We start from the raw sequence: 24,104 nt of genomic DNA on the forward strand, positions 1-24,104 counted from the left end.
GGGAAAGATCATAAGTTCTGTTTTGGAGATCTGTTTGGAGTTTGAGATGCCAATAGGACATCCAGTTGGAAATATTGAGCAGGTAGTTGGTGACGCAGGACTGTAACTCAAGAGAGCCATTAGTGATGAATTTGGGAGTCATCTGCATAGAGACGATAATTGAGCCCATGGGAGCTGATGAGATCTCTGAGAGACCACAGAAAAAGAGAAGGAAAAGCTCGTTAGGAGATATCCATAATTAAGATATAGGAACATTAATGATAATACTGCAGTCTCTTAGTCTTCCTCCTACCCCTCTGGCTGCTCCTTTTTTGGAATTGTTTACTATCTTATGCTTTGCACCAAGGTTCTGTCTTCACATTCTTTACTGCTCTATACTCTATCCCCTGATCTCAACAATTTCTGTAGCTTCAATTATCACACCAGAGAGGTGATAAAAAAAAAATTCTCACTGCCTCGCTTAGTGCCTTCATTTAATATAAACATTTATTGAGGAATAGGTGGGAGTAGAATGATGAAACCAGCTGTCTAGGACAATGATAGTAAGGTTTCTAGCTTGAAAGTCTGCTAGAATAGCAACACCATAGTAAAAAGTGAAAGCAGAAAGTGCAGTCATTCAAGTGGAAATATAGTAGCATAGATTCGGAGTTTTAAGATTGTTTTAGTCTTTCAGATGAGAAAAGTAATGGTCAGACTGATTCAATGACTTACCCAATGTCACATGGATAAAAAGGGAGCAGAGGCAGGACTCAGCCACTGTTACGCTATGTGAATGTTTGCAGGATGATAGCCAAGAGGAAATATTTGTATTAGGTTGGAAGTAGTCCATGAAAGTTTGCAATGACATAAAAGTCAAGCAGAAAATACAAAACTGGGCAACAATTTTATGCACCCAGAAACCATTAGAAATTACCAAATCCAAGTCAGTCTAAGCCAACAGGACCTTCATTCAGCATCTGCTACATGCAAGAAACTGTGATACAAAAACAAATCCAAAAGGAGCTTATATTCTATTGGAGGAAATAGCAAAGAGCAGAAGAACTAAGTAGGTTAAACACAAATTACATCTCTGAGCACTTGTCACTTTTATGAACTGAATAATACATTTTGGGATACTAGGTCTTCATTGACATGCACTTTTGCTCTTTATTGTGATAACCAAGATTCTGACCAGAATTAAGAATAAAGCAATCCAACTCTGTTATTATTCTGTTTCTCCATATATATTTATCAAGAAATGAGGGAAATAGGTGCATTCTTTGCTGGAAGCATAATTAAATAGCTGCTTGTAATAAATATTGGGTCATTTTCAGCCTGAAGGAGTTTGAGTCAATACTATTTAGTATTTTTATTAATGACTTCTGTAACAGAATGAAGACTGTTGACTAAATATGCTAGTGGGAAAACAAAATATATATATATGATATATATGTATATGTGTACCAGTGGGTGGGGTGGCTGGCACCTTGTAATTCTGGATTAACATTTTTTTAAACCTCAACAAATCATGGAAGTATTTCAGTTACAGATGTGACAAAGTTGCATCAGAATAACTTATTCACAAATATGGCCTTGTGAAATCCAAGGGAGTCAATTAGGGAGCATTGTGGCTTAAAAAAAATTAACTAGGATATATAAACTGGAATTTAGCATGTAGGAACCCCAAGATAATCTCTTGTTGTTGTTCAGTTGTGTCCAATTCTTCATGACCCCCATCTGAGATTTTTTGGCAAAGATACTAGAGAGGTTTGCCATTTCCTTCTCCAGTTCACTTGACAGATGAGGAAACTGAGGCCAACATGATTAAGTGATTTGATAGGATCACATAGCTAGCAAGTGTCTATGGTCAGATATGAACTGAGGAAGATGAATCTCAGGAAGATGAATGTGGCACTCTATCCAGTGGGCCACATAGCTTGCCCAAAGATAATCCTATTTCTTTGTTAAACATTTATCTGGCCTTTAATGGAAAACTGTCCAATTTAGTGACCTGTAAACTTAAATGAGATATGGAGGACTTGGGGAGGATCCAGGGAAAAGTAATGATAGAAGGTTTGGGAAACAGACCACATGATAAAAGGCCAAAGGGATTTTATCTTTAATCCAAAGAAGGCTAAGATGAAGGTTTTTAAACTTTTGATTCTCCTTTGGACTTGAAAGGATCTAAAATTTTATTTCCAAGGTATGAGGTGGAGGGGTGAGTGGTGGAGAGGGAATAGCACTTTTTAAACCTCATTTCTAGATTTCTTGGATTAATGTCAGTTGCCATTATAGTTATACGATAGCATATAACATAGTTGCCATTATAGCTATAATATAATATTATACAGAGCCTAATAGGACTTCGACACTGAAGAAAAATAATTGACAGGTGAGCCTATAGGGGATTTATTAGATGTCTGATAGCTGTCCTCTCATTTTTTTTAAGGATTGGGATACAGAGGAGGGATTAGACCTATTCTGTTTGGTCCCAAGGAACAAAAGCTAAAGCGATGAGTAGAAATTGTAAAGGAGCAACGCTGGATTATTTTAAGGGAAAACGATTCAAATTATCCAAAAGCTGGAATGGGCTACCTTGGGAAGTAGTGAGGTTTCCTTCCTTCTTCCCTCCCTCCCCACCAACATCTTCCACTTGAATTTATTAAACTAGAAAACTAACTACTTGTGGAGCCATCAAGTATCAAATGTTTACTATGTGCCAAGTACTATGCTAAGAGTAGAAGGTTCAAAGAAAGGCAAAAAACCAGTCTCTGCTCTCAAAAAAAATCACAGTATGTTTAGAAGGACCATCTTTTGCCAGTTCTATAAACTAAATCATATTCTTTTGGGCACAAGCATAGACTGGACTAAGAGGTATCTCAATTCTATTGCAGTTCTGGGGGTCTGTAACTCTAGGGTTTAAACATCAAATATGACAATCGTAATGTTTCAGAAAGAAAAAAAGTAAATGTGACTTATTATGGGATTTATATATTAAAACTGTCAACCAAAAGGAATGTGTAGTTTCACTGGTAAAGGAGCTCCATCAAGGAAGGCTGACTCATATCAAAACTCTTCCATGCCTTAGTAGTTGGTTTCATGAATTGTGACAAAATATTTTATAGGACTGACTTTGGGTAAGAAACCTCTCCAGACTCGTCTGGAATGGTTTTCTCATAACAAGAGGTTGCCAGGTCCATGCTCTGAGTCTTTCCAGTTTGGTAAAACTGAGGAACTTACCTCCCACTGCCATAGTGTTTGAGAATCCAAGACTTCTTCATATCATAAAGCACTGGAGGAACTTTAATGGAGTATACTCTGTATAGATGTGACAGCAATGGTATATATATAAAAATGCATATATATTATATATATAGACAGACATAGGCATAGACAGACAGCCTTGGAGGCAGGAAGACCTGTGTTCAAGTCATATATTTTCCACATATTTGTTGCACAACTGGGTAAACAGCTTAATCTCTTATTTCCCCATAAAACACTCTAAGGCTATAATTGTCTGCAAGTCCTCTAAGTGGATAATATCACTGATTAGAATAATTTTTAATTTTGTAAATGAATTAAATTTTTTAATTAAAATATGAAAGATTTTTAAGACTTAATAAGATACTATAGGAATCTTAAGAGATTTGTATGTAATTTATTTTCTTTTATTTTTTACTTATTTTTTAATCCTTACTTTCTGTTTTAGTAAAAACTCTTCAGACAAATGGACAAGGGCTAGGCAAACAGAGTTAAGTGACTTGCCCAGGGTCACATAGCTAGGAAGTGTCTGAGACCAGATCTGAACCCAGGTTCTCCTAATTCCAGGTCTGGTATTCCACCCATTGTGCCACCTAGCTGGCCCCGTAATTTAATTTTTAAGGAAGTTGGTCCTATCCAAATAAAAATATGATGTACAACAAGTAGGCTCCTTTGTAAAACGTTTAGAAATTTTATTGTCCAAATAAACAATAATAGCTAATTTTTATATAACACTTAAAGGTTGCAAAATACTTTATATGTACTCTCTTTACATCCTCATAACAACTCCTCCCTTGAAAAGTAAGCATTATAATTGTCTTCATTTATAGGTGAGGAAATCTGAGACTGAAAATGACTAAGGGTTGCATACATACAGAAGTATGGCACAAGATTTGAACCTACATCTTTCTGACTCAAGGTCCAACTCTCTGTCCACTATGCCACTTTCCCTCAAACAAAAAAGCTAATTTTGCTAAGAGTAAGATCTCAGGACTCCCCAGTCTTTATTAATATCAGATGAGGTTATGATCTGATACTGAAGAAAGCATAGATCTATTTAGTTAAGACATTAAGTTGATTTTTTTAATTTAAAATTTTAATTTTATTGTCATGCAAAATATACTTCTATATTGGTCTTTATTATAAGAGTGCACTCATGCATAACCAAAACCCCCAAACAAAATCATAAATACACTGATATGAAAGATGACTCCAACAGTTCTTTCTCTGGAGGTGGATAGCATTCCCCATCATAAATCTTTCATAAGTTTTTTTTAAAGATTTTTACAACTTACGTATAGAATTATCAAAAAGTATATAGTTGGAACCTAGCACACAAATAATTTTCATTTTAAAAGCATTTTTAGAAATCAGGAGAGTTGAATTCTAATTTTGGCTTTGTCCCAACTAAGAATGTGGCTATAATCTTTCTGGGTCAGATTCCTCATCTATAAAAGGAGAAGGTTGAGTTAGATAATATTTAAGATCTTTTCCAATTATCAAAGGGCATGATTCTACTGCATGTCACCAGTCCCTGAATTGGTAAGTTTCAACTATGGCACAAAAAAATTTAAATAATTTCAAACTGAAGATCAAAAAACTCCTCCCAAGCTAGGCTTGTTTTTCCTGTATGCAGATATTTGACTGGTTTACTCCTATAATAAAAAAAGAATTTTAAAAACTACAACCACCTCCTATCCCTTTTCAAGGTAAGAAGCTGCAGTAGGAGCCTAGACCAGCTGACCCACGATCTGTTCTGAAATCCAGGTTCCAAAAACACACAACACATAGAGCAAAATCAAGGATCCTAGTCATCCTTTAGTTTGATTTCATCTTAATTTCCTCAGCCCCTACTCTGCCAGACTGCTGACTTTTCAGTCCCCCTCCTAGGAAGTTTTAGACTCTATCCACCATACCTTCAGCACAAGGTAGGATCCTTCAAGGTAATGTTTGGGACCCTTCTCACCTTTTTCATGACACTTTTCAGATTGAAGGGAATGAATGAGTATGTGTATGAGTATGTGTGTGTATGTTGATGGTGATGGTATGGATTAGAGGGAAAAGGAGAATGGTAATGGGCTGCTGCAGGGGACTGAATGATGGGGAGAATTAAAGTAAAGGAGAGAGAAGGTGAGGGGAAGGGCTGGTTAAATTCAATCCAACCAGCTTTTATTGACCCACATGGAAATGCCATCGAAATCCTGTCTCTGACTTCAAAAGCTTATAGTTTTGTTTTAAAAAGAACAAAACAAAACTGAATTGGTTGGTTCCTGCCTCACCTAGAAGACCTTAGAGTTTAACTGAGTTATGAAACTGAAGCTTGGGGTACATGAGCCTTCTTTTCATCTCAGCATTAATGTCGGGTATCAGGGTGGACCCACAGAGGGCAAGTCTCTGTCATTCACCTGGTTTCCTCATGGGGAAAATGAAGACATTTCTACAGTCCTTTCCAGGCTAAATCCCATGACCCTCAGGTCACCCCCTTTACAACTAGAATCTCCACAAAACTCTCTTCTTCCTACAGAGTAAGTGAGGGCATGGCAAAGAGCTGGGGGGAGTTTCTTCCCCGGGGGGTTAAGAGCAGAGAGATTCAGAGTTGGAGGAAGAGAGCATTTAGTAAGTACCTACTATGTGCAAAGCACTGCTTAGAACTCTAGGAATAAAAAGATAAAGGCAAGACAAGATGTTCCTATCTTTCAGAAACTCACTGAGGCAATGCAGCAGCATGTACACAAGTAAGTATAATACAAGGTAGGGAGTAAAGGGAGGGACAAGGGAAAAATCAGAGGCAGAAGGGGCCACAAATAGCTGGGATCTGGAGTTGGGGGGACTTGAGGAGGAGGTAGCACAGAAGGAAGACAGACTGTATTGGGAGAAGCATTCTAGGTGCATCAGACTCATCACAATCTTTTGGACTTCAAGTCTCAACTAAGCCCTGTATCTGAAATCTCCCCCATGCTTCTGCCCCTCTCCGTTGTTATTGTGTCCTCATGCTTTAAATCTGCCCCCAACCCAATTGTGCCCTAGTACTATGTATGAGCTCCCCTTTGTCCCCTTGCCTTCCTCCCTTCCATTAGTTAGCTTAGGACCAGTGGAAGAGCAATGCCAATGCAATGGTAAGATTTTGAGCCAGAGAACTGGGATTTTAAGCCCTGGGCTGCCACTAGTACCTGTGTGAACCTGGACAAGTGAGTTAACCACCCTGAGCCCCAGGTTCCTTATCTGCAAAATGAAGTGGTTGAATTAGATGGCCTTAAAAATCCAGATCTAATTTTGTATTGCCTGAACCTAAAAAATAATAACATATATAGCACTTACTTTGTGCCAGAAACTGTTAAGGACTTTACAATCATCTCATTTGATCATCATGACAACCCTGGAAGGGAAGTGCTATTATTATCCTCATTTTATAGATTGGGAAACTGAGGCAGGCAGCAGTTATGTAACAATAATAATAATAATAGTGAACACTTATATAGCACTTACTATGTGCCCGAGAGTGTGTTAAGGGCTTTACAATTATCTCATTTGATCCTAACAGCTCTGGGAGATGGGTGCTATTACTATGTCCATAGAAGATAAGCTACTTTGAAAGCATTAAAAAAAAAAAAGCTGAAGGATTTCATTTTTTTTTAGGGATCATTTCTTACAGGAGTTCTTAACCTGGGGGCCATGAACTTAATTTTTAATGTATATATTTGGTATTTAATTGGTAATTCAACATAATATATATTTCAATGCAATCGATTTCATTTGTATCCTATGGTATTTTATTTCACGTATTTAAAAACTGCATTTTGAGAAGGGACCCCCATAGGTTTTACCAGCCAAAGGGGACTCCAACAGGCTTCCATGAATTAAATTCCTTTGTTTGAATGAAGCCACCTAGCAAGTGTGCATGGGCCAAAATGGAAGCCCTACTCCCAAACCAGTGAATGAGTACCCTTGGTTTTATTTTATTTTATTTTTTAAGTCTTGACCTTCTGTCTTAGAATCAATGCTAAGTATCAGTTCCAAGGCAGTGGGGGTTAAGTGACCTGCCCAGGGTCACAAAGCTAGCTCTTGCCTGAGGTCACATTTGAACCCAGGAGCTCCAGACTACCGGGTTGGGTCTCTATTCACTGAGCCATACTAACTATCCCAAGTGTGAATTCCCTTTAAACTACATCCCACTTTTCCTGGGTTCGAATCCTGCCTCTCTACTCCACATTCACTGCGGGACTTCCTGCAAAAATGAACTTCCCTGGGACTTCCTGCAAAAATGAACTTCCCTACTTTCGGTTTTCCCATCCGTGAAATGGGAGAGAAGCTGCAATGGCAGTTTCCCCTCAATGGTGCTGATTATTCCCCCATTTCTCTGGTTTATCTCTCGTTGGCCTGTAACTATCCAATGTCTCTCTCCTAGCAGCACCTGGCTGGCGGGGTCTTTTTTGTCTCCCCAGCACTTGGCCCAGAGCCGGCACCATATGGTGCGCTTTGAATCTAAGCTGGTTGACTTAACTGGCAGATAGGCAGGTCTCAATCCTTCCAGGCTGGTCAGAGCGGTCGGAGGCGGGGCCTAGCGCGCTGTGGGGGGCGAGGGGCGTGACCAGACGCGTGGCGGGGGGTCGGTAGGCGGGGCTCCCGGCGCACCTGCAGGAGCCCTGGTCAGCGGCGACTGCGCCGTCATCCCCTTCCCTCCCTCCACCCCGCCCGCGGCCTGTCTGTTTACGTGGAGACGAAGATGGCGGCGGCGGCGCCGGCGCCGGGGACGCTCCTTCTGTGAGCCGGCCACGGGAGTTGGCGCGGGGCCGGTGGCGGCGGAGCGCAGCGCGGGGGACAGCCTGCAGCCGTGTCTTCCATTTCAAGCGGACCCTTCTCTTGCTCTTTCCTTCCCTTCCGCTCCAGCGCGGGCCATGGAGGACGAGGAGCGGCAGAAGAAGCTGGAGGCCGGCAGAGCCAAGGTAAGCCCGGCCCGGCTCGGCCCGGCCTGGGGAGGGCGGGGGCGCGAAGCCGAGGCGAGGCCGCGGCCCAGGCAGGGCCCTGTTCCAGCCACGGTGGGGGGCGGAGAGGGGCGGGGAGGCTCTGCCCGAGTGCAAGGGGTCCCTGCCCCGCCCCTTCATTCGGAGCTGCTGGGTGACACCACTCGCCTTCCCGGTGCCTGCGGGAGGGCCCGGCCGACTCCGCCTGGGACTCCGCGGTCTGGGGGAGCCTCCCTGAACCCTGGCTTTTGTCTCATCCTCATCATCAGCCTTTGTGGGCATCTCTCCCTTTCCTACTTTGGGGACGGCGGCCAAGTTGGTTTCTTTTGTCTCCTCCCTCTCTTCTCCCCCTCCCCCAGGTAGATGTGTCTTTTGTCTCTCTTCACTTTTCCCTCTATCCCCCCCCCCCCGCACGCGCGCGCTCACACACACACACACACACACACACACACACACACAGAGCTAATGTGCAGGTTTTGACAGGTGGGCACTTTTCCCTCGTTCCGCATTCGCAGGAAGGGTCCCCCACCCCAGGTTGGTACTTTGGGCCAGCGGGATAGGCCTGTGACAGCTGTCCGGAGACGGCCCCACACAGCTATGTCTTGAATGTGCCACAAGTGCCAGCTGTGAAATGCCGCGAGGGGAGAGAGGAGGGGGGTTTAGGAGGCATGAGCTTAGAAGTTCTTTGTGGTGGCTAGGGGGCTTGATGTTTTGTGGGGAATGGAGGCGTGTCCCTCACTTCCAGGATAAACGTGGCTCAGCTCTAAATCTCTGGGTCAAAGGGAATGAACATTTTAGTCACTTTAAATGGGTTTTTTTTTCTTAGCGTGATTTCAATTTGCTTTTCAAAACATTCTTTCTTAACCAACCAGCCCTTCCAACACCGATTATTTCTATCTTTTGTTATCTTTGCTTGAGATACATTAGCTGTATCACACATTATAAGAATTATAATTATAAGATTATAAGAACCCCTGGTAGGTGGCTTAGTGGATTGAAAGTCAGGCCTAGAGATGGGAGGTCCTGGGTTCAAATTTGATCTCAGACACTTCCTAGCTGTGTAACTCAGGGCAAGACACCTAACCCCCGTTGTCTATTCCTTACCATTCTTCTGCCTTGTAACCAACACATGGTATTGATTCTAAGATGGAATGTAAGGGTTAAAAAAAAAATCACTGACTGTACTTTCAGGTTTAATCCATCTTCACTATTCTGTAAGATGGGTGCTATTGTTACCATTTTGCAAATAAGGACATCTTGGAAGTTAGGCGACTGGCTTAACTAGTAACTAGTAAATGTAAAAAGTAAAATCTGTAGTTAGTAAACTTCTGAGGTGAGTTATTATTACATATCAGATTTATAATAGACATCATCTGAAGAGAGGTGGCTTGGAGTTGTAGAAAGGAATAACCTGGGGTTAAGAGAGAGCTTGGTATAATTCCTGCCTGTAACATGGACAGTCACTTTAATCTACCTTCTTTATAGGGTTGTATGGATCAAGCTAAATAACCTTTATAAAGCTTTTTGTAAACTTTAAAGTGCTAGGTAAATATCAACCATTATTGTCCACAAGATGCAAATTAAAATAATAAATCTCTTTTAAAATATTTCTGAATATATTACTTTAAAATGTCCATGGCTTTTTGGATCATATTCAAATTGTCTTTATTAAAGGCAAGTTTTAGTCGATTTAAAACTCTTATTAAGATAATTATTAGTACTTCAGAACTTAAAGGATACAAAATATGGAGATTTCTACCATTGATGCTCATTGAAATCTCTCTGCATCATTCAGTAAGAGTTGCTCTAACCCACCAAAAAACTCAGCAACTAGTAGCCCAGGCTGCTGTTGATGGACCTTAGCTAGACTTGTCCTCAGGTATGGAACTCTGTCCCTATATATATATATTAGCCTTTTTCTGGGTCCTGCTAAATCTTACATTCTGTTGGCATAACTTCCAAGAATCCAATGTCTGTACCAATTATTGTAGTTGCTAATATGATTGGCTGTCCCTTTCAAACTTTCTTGGCCTCCCCCTCTCCCACCCCACAGTGATTTCAACAATGAGCCAACTATAGGCAATCAATTTAACTGCTAAGATTTTAGTGAGTACAGCTTTAATTGAATCTTCACTTCAATACATCAGATGATTTCACTCAGAACTCACGTTACTTAGAGTCAAGGCTTAAGCAATTGCATTTATTCAGTTGGATCACTATTATGACTTTTGTAAGTGCTAGGAGAGATGGGGAACATGCTTAGAAGCCTCTTCATTGTTGCTCTGATCTCTGCATCCTGAGTGCATGAATGCAGTCTCTGATGCTTGTATACCAGTCAAAAGAACAAAGAGGATATATATACCTTCAAAAAGCCAATAAAGGAAGATGTGATTTAGTAAGATTGCTGGATCAGGACTTAGGGACCTGGATTGTTCAGTCAAGGACTCACTCAATATCTATGTGACCTTGAAGGCAGTGTTTCATCCTCTCTTATGCAAAGTGCCCTTTATCTGCAAAATGGGGATTCTTGACCTTTAAGGCCACTTATAGTTCTAAAACTTTGACCATTATGAGCCTAGTATAAAAATTCTGACTTGATAAAAAGCCTGGTTTGACTTTTATCCTGGAATTTTCTTCACCTTCAGTCCTAGTATCATTCTTTAGCTAAAAGTAAAACCATTCAGAAAAAACCCCCAACATTTTGGACAAAGATAAAAGGATCATTCTTCTCATGGGGACCAGAGGCGTACAGTACTATATAAAGTCATCCAGCCATCCTCCAAACCCCAGAGATGAACAAACAGAAGTGATAACGGTTAAGTGACCTGCCAAGGGTCATCTAGGAACAATGCTGAAACTTAAACCCATGCCTCACCCTTGAGGTGTGTTCTTTCACACAGTTATAAATCTTATTTTTTTATTTTTGTCTCTGAAAATTCTACAGCTATTCATCCTACCAGATCCTGCTTAGCCTAGCAGTAGAGTATAATGGAAAGAGCATTGAACTTGTCAGAGATCATCTGGGTTTGAATGGAGGCTGAGGAGGGGGTGATTTGTAGTAGCTGCTTTTCTTTAAGATGTCTTGCTTACTAGCTGGGTGAATATAGGAAAGTCACTTAGTCACTCCAAGCCTTGGTTTCCTTGTATTTAAAATGAAGATAATATTTTTACTGCCTCCCTCATGGAGTTTTTTTTTTTTCAGACAAATGCCATCATCCTTTCTTTCTAACATTTTGTACATAATACAGACTAAAAGGAGACAACTTGACCTATACATACCTCATGGAGTTATGAAAACAGAAGACCCATATAAATCATAAATTCCTATTGTTAGGAATTTAACCTTTAATTTTTGTTTTAGAAAAAAATACTAAGTATTACCTTGTGGAATTGAGACCCTTTCTTAAAAATTGAAAATTACATTTGAGATGGACTTTTGAAAAATATTTTTCTGATACTAGTGGTACTGTAGGTTGAGAAGAGCAAAACAAGTACTTTACTGCCTAAAATCAATTATTATAATTGGGCTTTTTGTCCAGAGCCCTAGTAATAAGGTTTCTTATCGCCTTCCAGATAGGTATGTAGCTATAGCTACATTTTGTTGCATGAACATATCTATCTTATTTTTATTGATATCTTTTTGATTTTACATTCATTTCCAAATCTTCATTTCCCCTGGGCCTGTTAAATCATCACTTGTAATCATTATTTAGAAACAGAAAAAGCCAGTTCAACAAAACTAATCAAGAGTCCTTAGTTCTAGTGCATTCTCTCTGTTAAAACTACTTCCCATTTTTCTTGTATATAGCTTGTTTGTACATGTCTATCTGCATGTTATTCCCCCCCTTAGATTGGGAGCTACTCAAGGGCAGGAGCTATCTTTTGCCTTTCTGTATTTCTACTACTTAGCCCAGTGCCTGAGACACGGGATGCTGCAGGCATTTAAAAGTGTTTATTGACTGACATACAGTATGTACAGTATTCCATACCAGGAGGCTCTGACCTCTGCCATTTCCTCCACTATTGCCTTGTATTTGTTTTGTATATCTGTAAGTAAATGTCTCTCTCCCTGCACTGACCTCCAGACCTTCATTTCATATTGTTATTGTTGCTTACCAGTTACCCAGCGTAGTCATTTAGTAATAGTTCATTGATTGCTTCTCCAGGGCCAAGTGTGGGCTTTATAATTACATAATAGTTCATTTCTTTTGTTTAGTGTCATTTATTTCTTTTTAATTCTGCTTATGCATTTGTTCATATTAATCTGATAATTCTCTGAATTCTTTAGTCATCATTTATAACACTAATATCCCATTACGTTCATATAGTATAACTTATTCAGACATTCCCAAATTAATGGGCATGTATTTTATGTCCAGTTCCTTTGCCAGCCCTGCCCCCCCCCAAAAAAAAGGGGCATCTGTGAATGGTAGAGAATGTATGACTTCACTGGGAAATGTGCCAGGGAGGAGGATCTTTGGGTCAAAGGGTGTGGACATTTTAGTCACTTAATTTTGTTGCAAAATGCTTTCTAAACTAGTTGGATTTGTTCACAGCTCCACCAACACCATCTTCCTTCTGATGCTGACAGTTTTACTTTTATCTTTGCCAATTTGCTAGACATAAGGCCAAACCTTAGGGTTGTTTTGATTTGCATTTCTCTAATTAGTGGTGCTGAGTAACTTTCCCTTGGTTGATATAGTTCTTTTGAGAACTGTTGTGCATCTCTTTTGGCTACTTGTTTATTGGGGAATGACTCTGGATCCCATATACATGAGTGCCAAAGGGGACTGCTCCATCTCAAACATATGAAGACTTCCCCAATGGAATGTGCAGATGAGAACAATTGATCAGATGTCAAAGATGCCATGGTTGTCCACTGCATCCCATACCTGTCAGTTATCCCAATTTTTATCTTGGCTCTTGGATGCCCCTTGGACTTCATTGACTCTGGAAGAGAGAAAGAGAGGCCTTCAACTTCTTGCAACTCTGTCTCACTTAAATCCTATTCAAGAGTAAGTCAAGACATTACTTCAAAAATGAAGGATGAACAATTATGATTGGGTAGATTTTACACAGAGTTGAAATGGAATGCTGGAGAAGCAGAGTGACAGACAGGGGCAATTGGAATGGTTGGGGGCAGGGGCTTCTGGGAACCAACAAAGTCTCTGAGGGAGTCCAGTTTTGAACCCTGGGAGTGAAACAACTCCGATTTCCATCTCAGAATTATTTTTTTTCTTTTTTTAAACATTATTTTATTTGGTCGTTTTCATACATTATTCACTGGAAACAAAGATCATTTTCTTTTCCTCCCCTCTCCCCTCTCCCACCCCCCCCCCCCCGCCTTTCCCTCTCCCATAGCCGACGCATGATTCCACTGGTTATCACATGTGTTCTTGACTCGAACCCATTTCCCTGTTGTTGGAATTTGCATTATAGTGTTCATTTAGAGTCTCTCCTCAGTCTTATCTCCTCCAATCCCATCTCAGAATTATAAACCTACCATTTTCCTGAGGATTGCCAGACCATATCTGATGCCTGAAACATCTCCCTCCTTGCCAGCTACACCTAAAGACATTTGCTGATTCTTTAATACTGGATAAGGGTAGCCAACATAGGAGAACAAGAAGACAGAGATGGTTTCCAGGCCAGTCCAGGCTGTTGGCCAAAGCCAAAGGATCCATCTTTAAGCTGGGTTTTAGCTTAGGGAATCCCTGTTTGACCTCTTTCCTGATCTCCCCCTTGTACCTTTCCCAAATAAATAGCAGTTGTATATAATTAACAGTCAGATCTTTAAAGGAAGAATAAAAGGGTTGGTGGGTGGAACGGTTTGCATGGGGGGTTTGGGGGGATGGGGAAGATCTCTATTAGAACCAGGTAAAGCTAAGTCCTGGTTCAGAAGCCATTGATCTTCCTCCATTAAGAGGTCTGACCAGAAGGGCATCCAGAGGAGGGTTAGGTTATGTAAAAATTTCTTAACCCGATGTCAACTTCCACTCCTGTGGTGTCCTTAATCTGGTACAGATCTCTGCTTTACCTGTGCCTCCATCTTATGGAAGCAAGAGTCAGAGAGCAGCCATCAGCTCTCTGTCGGAGTAGAAAGGAAATACCCTTGGGAGGGGGGTCAGTTCACTAGACATTCTGAATAACCAGGATACCATCAATCCCAGGGGCTCATCCTTTCTCCTTTTTACAATTAAAACTATATAATTTTAAACTATTAAAACTTAGATATCAGCTCCCTTTTCAGAGATTTTTGATGCAAAGATTTCCTAGTCATTGGTTTTCTTTCACATTGGTATAACATGATTTCTTTCATGTAAAAGTTTCTTGATTTCACATAATCAAAATTATCTATTTTATCCTTTGTTACATTTATCCTTTTATTAAATTAAGAATTTTCCCTCACACCATAATTGTGAAAAGTAACTGGCCTCATTATCTTCTAATTTTTAATGATGTGATCTCTTATGTTCAAGCCTAGTATATATTTTGAGCTTATTTTGTAATATGTGATATCTGTGTCTGGTTCTTGCTTAGTTAGTATTATCTACTGATCTCCTTTTCTATTTTAAAAAAACCAATTGGTACCAAATAGTTTTGGTGATTTCTGCTTTATGATATAATTAGAGGTCTTGAAGTACTATTTTCCTTTTAATTTCTTCTTTTTTATGATTAATTTTTCCTTTATTGTCCAATGTCTTTTGATTATCATAAGACATTGAATGTACCTTTATGATGTTTTTTTTTTAGCTCTGAAATGGGAAACCAAATAATCAGGTTTATTAGAATTAAATATTGAATAAGAATCAGCCTCTAAGTCAAAATTTGAAAACCATTTCTGTGAAACAGTGTATGGCCTTGTGACCACTCATTTTAATAGCACAGAGACTTTTTTTTTTTAAGATACTTTTTTGTTCCAAGTGGTCAAGATTACTAGGAGGATTCATTTTGGAGAGGAATCCTGTAAGTGCAATGACTATCCAGCAGTAAAGAATTCACACTGGAAAGATTCTGTGTATGTAACAGTTGTATGAAATCCTTTAGTGTACATCTATCTTTTATTGAACATCAAAGAATTTCTAGAAGGCCAAACCTATGTGAGTATTTGGAGATCACATTACCATTGATCCCTGGAGTAGTGAGACATTTTTTTATTATGTATACTGATGACCTATGATTTCACTGGTAGGTAGAAATTCCTTCTACCTGTGCAGATCAGCTCACCTATGAAAAATGGTCATGAAAGGATTGGGGCCACCACCTTTGAAGATGAGTGACGTCGACATCTTGCCACTGCGCGTGAACGCCGACACCAGGCCACAGCCGCACCTCCCGTAACAACTGGAGTCCCATGCTCCATGTGCCACAAACTTTGCGCCTCAGCCTTTGGACTCCAAAGCCACATGAGGGTACACCGGAGATGATAACGCACAAAATCAATAGTCATTCTCGGTCACCGAGAGACTACCACTTCATGGCATTAGAGCTTTATTGGAAAACTGTATAGAAATCTCAAAGGGTGAAACTCTAAGAGGAGAGACTGAAAGATGGACTCTTTAAAACTTGTATATAGGAGGCTCTTCATGAAAGAACCACACATACAAAGCAAGAACTGAGCAAATTGAAGTGACTGATTAAAGAGGCAGCAATGGTGATATTGAAGAAGTGTTGGGTTTGGAGGCAGAGGACCTGGCCTCATATGACAACTGAACTAGACTACTCGTGACCATGGATAAAGGCATTTAATCTTTTGGGGTCTTTTTATTCCTCTATATAGTTTATTCCTCTATATAGTGAGGGGATTGAATTAGATGACCTTCCAGCTCTGGATCTGTCATCCCATATGAAAAGCAGAATGCAGTCCAGTAAGGATAGAGTTACTAAGGAGAGTTCTGGTATATGTTCACAGTCCCAGTGAAACTGAAACCAAATGATGGAGCATTCAAAACAGGCAGTGAAAAGGGAATTGGATAATATATTCAAATAACCTAAAGATGAAAGAGCCTGGGGTAAAAAGAGTACATTATTCCACATAGCAAAAATCCACTTAAAAAATTAATGATCTAGAACTACACTGTAGAAAAATTTTAAAATAAAAAGAATCTTATGTCAGCTATTTCTACATTTCAGTAGAAATACATGTAATTACATGTAATTTCCAAATGCTTGATCTGAAAAACTCAAATTTATTCTCCCACCATAAAAACATCAGGTGGAAGGAATATCCATGTTCATATTATTTATTTATAATACAAATCTATTAAAATTCAATAAAAGTTATCATATTTTTAAACTACCTCACCAAAAGTTAAGTTTATTTAAACTGTATTTACAAATTTTATTTAGCTTGGATTATCTCTGAATTTTCCATTTTAGGGTAGAGAAAATCTACTCTGGCTTAGAGGCAGAAGCCCTAGCTCTGAATTTTAGATTTTCTACTTCTTAGCCTGCATATCAGTGAGCAAATCAGTAAACCTTTCTAAGTCTCAGCTTCCTCATCTATAATACGGAGTTAATTATTGTGTTATTACCTATTTCACTGGGCCAACAGTGTTATATAATTAAATCATCACTATTAACTGCCAGATACTGTACAGGTCATTTCATTTCTCTGGGTATCTGGTTCTTAAGTTTGTAAAATGGATTAAGATTGAATTAAGTTAAAGGTTCTTTACAGCTCTGAAAGTCTTTAATTCTATGAAATTCTACAATAATTGTCAACTACAGAGAGCACTGAGATAGGCATTAGGAGACTTGAATTCTAGTCCAAAATTTTCTTTGGTTTTATGCTCATAGACTAGGAATAAAATCACATAATAATTTTAGATTTAGAAGGGACTTTAGTGACCATCTAGTACAATACATCCTAGAAAAAGAATCTCTTATGTGATAGGTGATGTGGTTATCTAGTCTTTATCTGAAGGCTTCTAGTGAAAGGGAGCCCAGTATTTCATAAGGTAACCCATTCTGCTTGGGGATTAGGCAGTTTAACCTCTAATTATTCCTAAATTTGCTTCTTTGCAACCTTCCCCTATAGTCACTTAATTTCCCTCTGAGATCCCAAATATATCTTGTTTGTATATGATTGATTGCATGTTCTCTCAGATGTCATTAGAATGTGAGTTCCTTGAGAGCAGAGGCACTTCACTCTGGACTTTAGCTGCTTCATCTTTGAAAGATAGTATAATACAGTAGATAGAGTGCTGGACTTGGAAATCAGAGAGAACTTGATTCTAATTCAGCTTGCAATGCTTGTGACCATGGGCAAATCACATAACCTTTTTTTAATACTTGTAGCACCAACCTCAGAAGGGGGCTTGTGGAACTCAAATGAGATTAGATGGTATCCAAATTTTAAATCCCTTTGTGAATAAGTTACCAGTCTTATAATTCCTGCTCTACCCTTGTTCACAGGTCTGTTGGAGGATATGAGAACTCTGGGTTCTTAGGGGAAGGATGCCATATAAATTGAAAGTGATGTTATGAAATCAGCAAGCATTCATTAAGCACTGTGTGCCAGCAAGCATTCATTAAGCACTGTGTGCCAGACACTGTGCTAAATTCTTGAATACAAAGACACCACAGCTCCTAGCCTCAAGGAATTCACATTCCCTTGAGAGAGACAACAGCCAATCAAGTATGTAAAAATGAGCTAGATTAAAGACAAGAAATCTCAGAAGGAAGCCCCAGAATTAAGGGGGGGGTCACTAAGAAAAGGTTCTTACAGAAAGAAGCTAGAGGAAGTAAGGAGGTGGAGACTGCAGCAGTAGTGGTCAGCCAGTAAAAAAAGAACTGATTCCAGAAATGGAATATATCTTGTCTGAGAATCTGCAAGGAAGCTAGTGTCCCAGGATCATTGTGTACCTTGATGGGAGTAAGCTATAAGAAGACTGAAAGATAGGAAGGGGATCAGGCTTTGAAGGGCTTTAAAATTGAAACCAGATTTTTGTATTTGATCTTGGAGGTAATTAGGAGATACTGGAAGACATAGACCTGCATTTTACTAGAAGACCAACCAAAAGGCTGTTATACTTGTGAATGAACCATGAAATGATGAAGGTGGTGGCAGTGTTAGAGGAAAGATGAGAACTTACATAAGAGAGATATCTCCAGGACTTGCCAATATATTGGGTTTGGGGAGGTAAAAGAGAGTGAGAAATCAAAGATGACATCTAATTTATAAGACTGGATAACTGGGAGGATGATGGAGTCCTCAGTAAATGTTAAAGAAGATGGGAGAGCTATTGGGAAGAAAGATGAGTTCAATCTTGGATGTATTGAGTTTAAGATATCTACCGCGACTTTGACATGTGAGACTGGAGGTTAGGAGACAGAATTATGCTAGATAAATAGATCTGAGTATTATCTGCATAGAGATGACAATTGATTTCGTGGAAGCTAATTATGTCACTAAGGGAAGTAGTATAGGAAGAGAAGAGAAGAGAAGAGAAGAGAAGAGAAGAGAAGAGAAGAGAAGAGAAGAGAAGAGAAGAGAAGAGAAGAGAAGAGAAGAGAAGAGAAGAGAAGAGAAGAGAAGAGAAGAGAAGAGAAGAGAAGAGGACCCAGGACACATCCTTGGGGGACACCTACCTTAAGCAGGCATAGCCTAGATGAAGATCCAGCAAAGGAGTCTTGAGAAGGAGCTGTCAGACAGGTAGGAGAACTAGGAGAGAGCAGTGCTTTGAAAACTTAGAAGAGAATGTGAAGAAGAGGGTAAATAGCAGTGGCAAAGACTGCAGAGAGGGCAAGGAGAATGAGGTTTGAGAATGCCATTATATTGAGCAGTTCTGAGATCACTGGCAACTTCAGTAGAGGGCAGGTACAATTGTATGATGAGGTCAGAAGCTGAACCAGACAGTTAAGTGATAGATTGTTTGGTGTCTCAGTAGATTTTTTTTCAATATATTCTTGACAAAAGAATTTATTATAGATGTTGCTGACTAAGGTATTTTAACATCATAAACATTAACAAGTAATGAATGGGACAATAGATTCTGTATATCCCACCTTGTCAAGAATTCAGTCCATTTTGCTAATTTATTAGTGTTTTTAAATCTGCATTATCACCAGTTCATAAAAAGATTCATTGAATTATTTATATTCCATTTTATTGTATTGAGCTCCCCATATACAACTAAATTCTAAATGGTTATTTTTTAGTATTTAGTTTGACTTACTTAGAACAGTTATTGAATCAAAGTTTCAGAGCTTGAGCCTTCTTGTGTCCACCTTATTGTCTCTCAGTGTTTATAGTTAACTGTTTTACACATACATATTGCTACTAAATAATCTTTCCAAAGAGTCAATTGTTTGATACAAATCATTACCACCTTTTGAAAAGGTGTCCTTCCTGTCATTTAATAGAGCCATTTTTATACCAATAACAAATCATACATAAAGTTTTTTTTAAGCAATGTACTACTTTTTGTTGTTTCTGTTTTAGCTAAAAATTCTACCTTTTCCAAGAAATGTTTCCAGGTCCTCCCTCAATGCTAGTACCTTCTCTCAGAGACTACTTCCAATTTACTATATACACACATACACAAAATGTAGTTGAAAAAGCAAATCTCTTTGGTGTGCTGTCCCTCCACTCTCCCAAGCTAGGGGAAAAAAAAGAAAAAAAGGTTAGTAACAAATATGCATAATCAAACAAAACCTATTCCTACTTTTTTTTTTCTATTTGAATAAGTTTGCCTCACTTTGTACCTTGAATCCAGCCCTTCTCTCTCAGTAGATGGTACTTCATCAGCCTTTTGGAATCATGATTGGTCATTGAATATACTTCTTAATCTTTAAAACTTGTATTTTCCTTTTAAAAATGTTGTTACTGTATAAATTGTTCTTAGGGTTTTGTTCATTTTACCCCATTTGAGTTCATACAAGTTTCCCAGGTTCCTCTAAAAGCATCTCTTTCAAAATTTCTCATGTAGCAATATTCTAGTATGGTCATATATCACAGCATGTTTAGTCATTTTCTAGTCAAGGGGCATTAGTAAGCATTTATTATGCACTTCCAGTGTGCCAAGGATTGGGGATATAATAAAAGGCAAGGCAGTACCTGCTCTCAAGATTCTCATAGTCAAAGTTATATACAAACAGGCTATATTCAGGATAAAATAGAAATAATTAATTTTAATTAGTCTAATTTTGATGACTGCTTTTGTTTGTACAAAAATTTTATAAGTTTCATGTAATCAAAGTTATCCTATATTTCATCTTATGTGATCCTCTGTCATTTGTTTGGTCATTAGTTCTTCCTCTGTTTATATCTAGGAAAGCTATTTCTTTCCTTGAACCTCTAATTTGCCTAAGATATGACCTTTTATATCTAAGTCTACTTGGAATATATCTTGGTATAGGCTGTGAAATGTTGTTTAAACCTAAATTCTGCCAGATTGCTTTTCAGTTTTTTCAGAAGTTTTCATCCAGTAATGATAATCCTTAGCTCCATAGTTGTGGTTTGGGAATTTATTGAACTACTAAATTATTATCATTCTATATGTTTAGTATCCAGGCTTGTCCACTTATTGGCTTTCCTATTTTTTAACCTATACCAAATAGTTTTGATAATTATTGTTGTGTAATACAGTTTGAGATATGAGATTCCCAACTTAATATGTCTGAAAAAAAAAAAAGCTTCAGCTCACTTTTGTCCTCTGACATATAAACCAATGCTATCCTTTATTGTTGGGACCACTTGTAGGGTTGTTTCCATTGAATTTCTGCATATGCTGCTTTGTCTCTTAAGGGCCAAGATAACTGAGACTTTGTGACTGATAAAATGTATTAGCACATATATTCTTGTCTTGTGTGGTGAGTATGCTTATCTACTTGTCCACAGTTCTAGTAATTAACAGCATATTTCTGACTTTTTATTCCTTGAGACCCTACACCAATTTTCTTTAAAAGAGTACCTAAAGAGATTAAAGGGGAAAAAAGATGGAAAGGACCTGTGTGCACAAAAATATTTATAGTAGCTCTTTTTTGTGGTGGCAAAGAGTTGGAAACTGAGAAAATTGTCATCAGTTATGGAATGCTAAACAAGTTGTGGTATATGGTTGTAATGGAATACTATTGTGCCATAAGAAACAAGCAGCATGGTTTTAGAGAAACCTGGCAACTTATATAAACTCATGCAATGTGAAGGATGACATTTTACATAGTAATAACAATATTATAATGATGGTTAACTATGAAAGACTTAACTACTCTGACCATTACACTGATCCATGACAAATCCAAAGGACTCATGATGAAAAATGCCATCCGTCTACCTCCAGAGAAGTAATTGATGAACTGTGAACATATTTTCTTTCACTTTATTTTTGTTGCTTTTTTCTTCTATAATATGGATATTATGTCTTCCCTTCATATGTATAATGGTTATTGGATCTCTTGCCTTCTCAGTGGGTAGGGGAGGAATAGGAAGAAGGGAGATAATTTAGAACTGAAAATAAATTTTTTCAAAATAAAATAAAGGTCTATCATTTTTAAATGCTTACTTCTGAACCCTTTTCTGACACCACACATGGCTTAAGCTCCCATTGAAATTCTATTTATAGAATCCAAAGTCTTAATTCTACCATTTGTCTTTTTTTTTACTTAAATTTCTTCTCTCGTGTTTTTATCTTCCAGCCATTCATTACAAATTTAACCAGGACTTCTCAGTTTCCCTTAATTCCCACTTTGTTCTTAGTTTTTCTTTAAACATGGAACCTCTACCTATCTACCTAAAGTCTCTTAAGCTTCATTGTCATAAAGTTCTTTAAATTTCACCTTCATCTTTAAGCAAATCACGACATGAAGGGCTATGGACAGTAAGACTCTTTAAAGTACTTCACAGGCTTACATTTGATCTTCACAAGAAGTCCTGCAGAGTAGACAAAATAAATATGATCTTCATTTGTTACAGATGGTGAAACTGAGGTGCAGAATAGTTAAGGGACATGTTATAAGACTAGCAAGCAATAAAGCCATATGTACCTAAGATCCTACATCACACTGTCTTTGGTCTCTTTTCAGCCCTATTTCCCTGCATATCTAATTAGACCTTTTCTCTTAAGACTGGACTGCCTGGACTGCCTAATCACTCAGAGCTTACCTGGGGCAACTGACCAGAGGAGCACCCTGACCCTCCAGCTTAAGAAGCAGATCCACATCTCACTGTGCCTGAATCAAACATTTGTGTACTATCACTTGTTCCCCTCCTCTTGCCCCTCATACAAAGGCATTGTTTTTATTATTGAGCACAAAGGAGAGCCACAAGAATGGAATAGTTATAGAAATTGCTCGACCCCTTTTTTTAACCCTAACCCTCCCTCTGAGAATCACTGCTGTGTACTGGTTCCAAGGCAGAAGAGCTTACAATTAGAACTAGCCAGGAAGTGTCTGAGGCTAGAATTGAACCCAGGACTTCCCATCTCTAGGCCCAGCTCTCTCTCTGTCTACTGAGCCATTTAACTGCCTGCCTCCTGTTCAAAAAAACTATCCTGCCTTAGGGGAGAAAAAGGTTCCTGAAGACAGCCTCCTACCACCCAGAACCTCGTGGGTCAGTGGGCACATAATGATTCACTTACAGCAAACACTTCCTAGACAGAGCTGCTTGCTCCACACTGGCCACTACCCAAAGCAGGGCAGGCAGACCTAAAAGATATGTGAAGAGTGAAGAGAGTGAGGTGTATGTTGTACAATTGTAAATTAAAAGACTCCCTTCCAGAGAGCCTTTGTGGTAAGAACTGCTTTTTTAGCCAGTGTTCAAAATGCTCATGAGCCCCAGCCTTCCCTTAGACAGCACCACACCACAGAAAGCTATGATCTGCTCTTTCCGTCTCCCACCTCTCTGGGGCTGTTGCACCATCATCAGCCTTTACCTTTGCTCCTGCCACCTCTCTGAACTGAGGGCTTCCAGCCTGGGCCACTTGTTTCTTCTTTAGTTTCCACTGGGCCACCACCACAGCCTTTTTGAAACCTGTTACCTCCTTTACTGCTGTCAGTTGATACTACCAAGCCATCTGTGAGAAGACTAACATTTATTTTCTTTACTGTGACCTTCAAGTTCTCTTCATGCCTAGGTGGTCTGGCTTCCACATAATATGAATTTTTATATATTAAAAACATGTATACAAAATGTTTCAGGCAAAGAGGATTCAATATGTTAAGGTATTCACATAATATTTATAGTAATCTTTGGGAGAAATATTGAATAATGGTAGTGCAAATGAGCCAGCCAAAATAATCTCATTTGTGGTCTGTTTCTAGAAAAACTAGTCCTAAAGCATGGACTGAGGACATTTCAGGTAACCTTTAGATTGTGACTAGATTTGTGATTTCCTTGGTATAGGGAATTCCTGGATGACGAAACTCCTCTTACCAGTGCCAGTTGACTCCACTTCTCAGTCTCAGAAAGCGACCCTGGGCACTGAGAGGTAAGGGAGGGCTCCTCCAGGATTATGGAGCTAGTATAAGAAGAAGAATTTGAACTCAGTTTTTCCTGATTCCAAGGCCAACTATTATGCCTCACTACCTTCCAAATAACTACAGATGAACTGCAAAAGGACATAAAAACTGATAATTTCGTGTTGATTCAAAGGTCTGTTTGATGTGCTGTCTCTGTTATTGGCACTAAGACATATGTTGTTCATTCTTTAAGCTTGTGATTAGACAGATCAAAATCAGTTTTCTAGTATAGAGGATTCTGGACAGACTCTAGTACCTCAGCATAGCATGGAGGAAGCCTTGAGGTCCTGAATACTGTGCTAGCACATCTCAGGCCTCAAGTGTGATTCCTGCTATAGACAACTTGTGTTTCCTAAAGACTAGCAATCTACTATGTGATGAATATTTTAGACAGAGCAACCCATGAAACATCAGGGAATAAGGCCATCATCAGAGAGAGCCATT

The 24,104-nt window shown here is 39.0% G+C and overlaps 1 protein-coding gene and 1 long non-coding RNA gene across 3 annotated transcripts in view; one reads left to right on the forward strand and one right to left on the reverse strand.

Annotated features, from left to right (window-relative positions):
• Window positions 1-3,300, reverse strand: part of LOC103104565 (uncharacterized) — a 54,057-nt gene extending 50,757 nt beyond the window's left edge. For both annotated transcript variants that reach the window (XR_008912452.1, XR_001625230.2), the window contains exon 1: window positions 3,220-3,300. This is a non-coding gene — a long non-coding RNA (uncharacterized LOC103104565). The remainder of the gene's footprint in view (window positions 1-3,219) is intronic.
• Window positions 3,301-7,841: 4,541 nt separating this feature from the next.
• Window positions 7,842-24,104, forward strand: part of AKAP9 (A-kinase anchoring protein 9) — a 188,256-nt gene continuing 171,993 nt past the window's right edge. The window contains exon 1 of the mRNA XM_056800198.1: window positions 7,842-8,183. Within this exon, the coding sequence (XP_056656176.1) occupies window positions 8,136-8,183 (48 nt within the window). The 5' untranslated portion in view covers window positions 7,842-8,135. The remainder of the gene's footprint in view (window positions 8,184-24,104) is intronic.

The sequence above is a fragment of the Monodelphis domestica genome, chromosome 5 (genome assembly GCF_027887165.1).
Source record: "Monodelphis domestica isolate mMonDom1 chromosome 5, mMonDom1.pri, whole genome shotgun sequence".
NCBI classification, from domain to species: Eukaryota; Metazoa; Chordata; class Mammalia; order Didelphimorphia; family Didelphidae; genus Monodelphis; species Monodelphis domestica.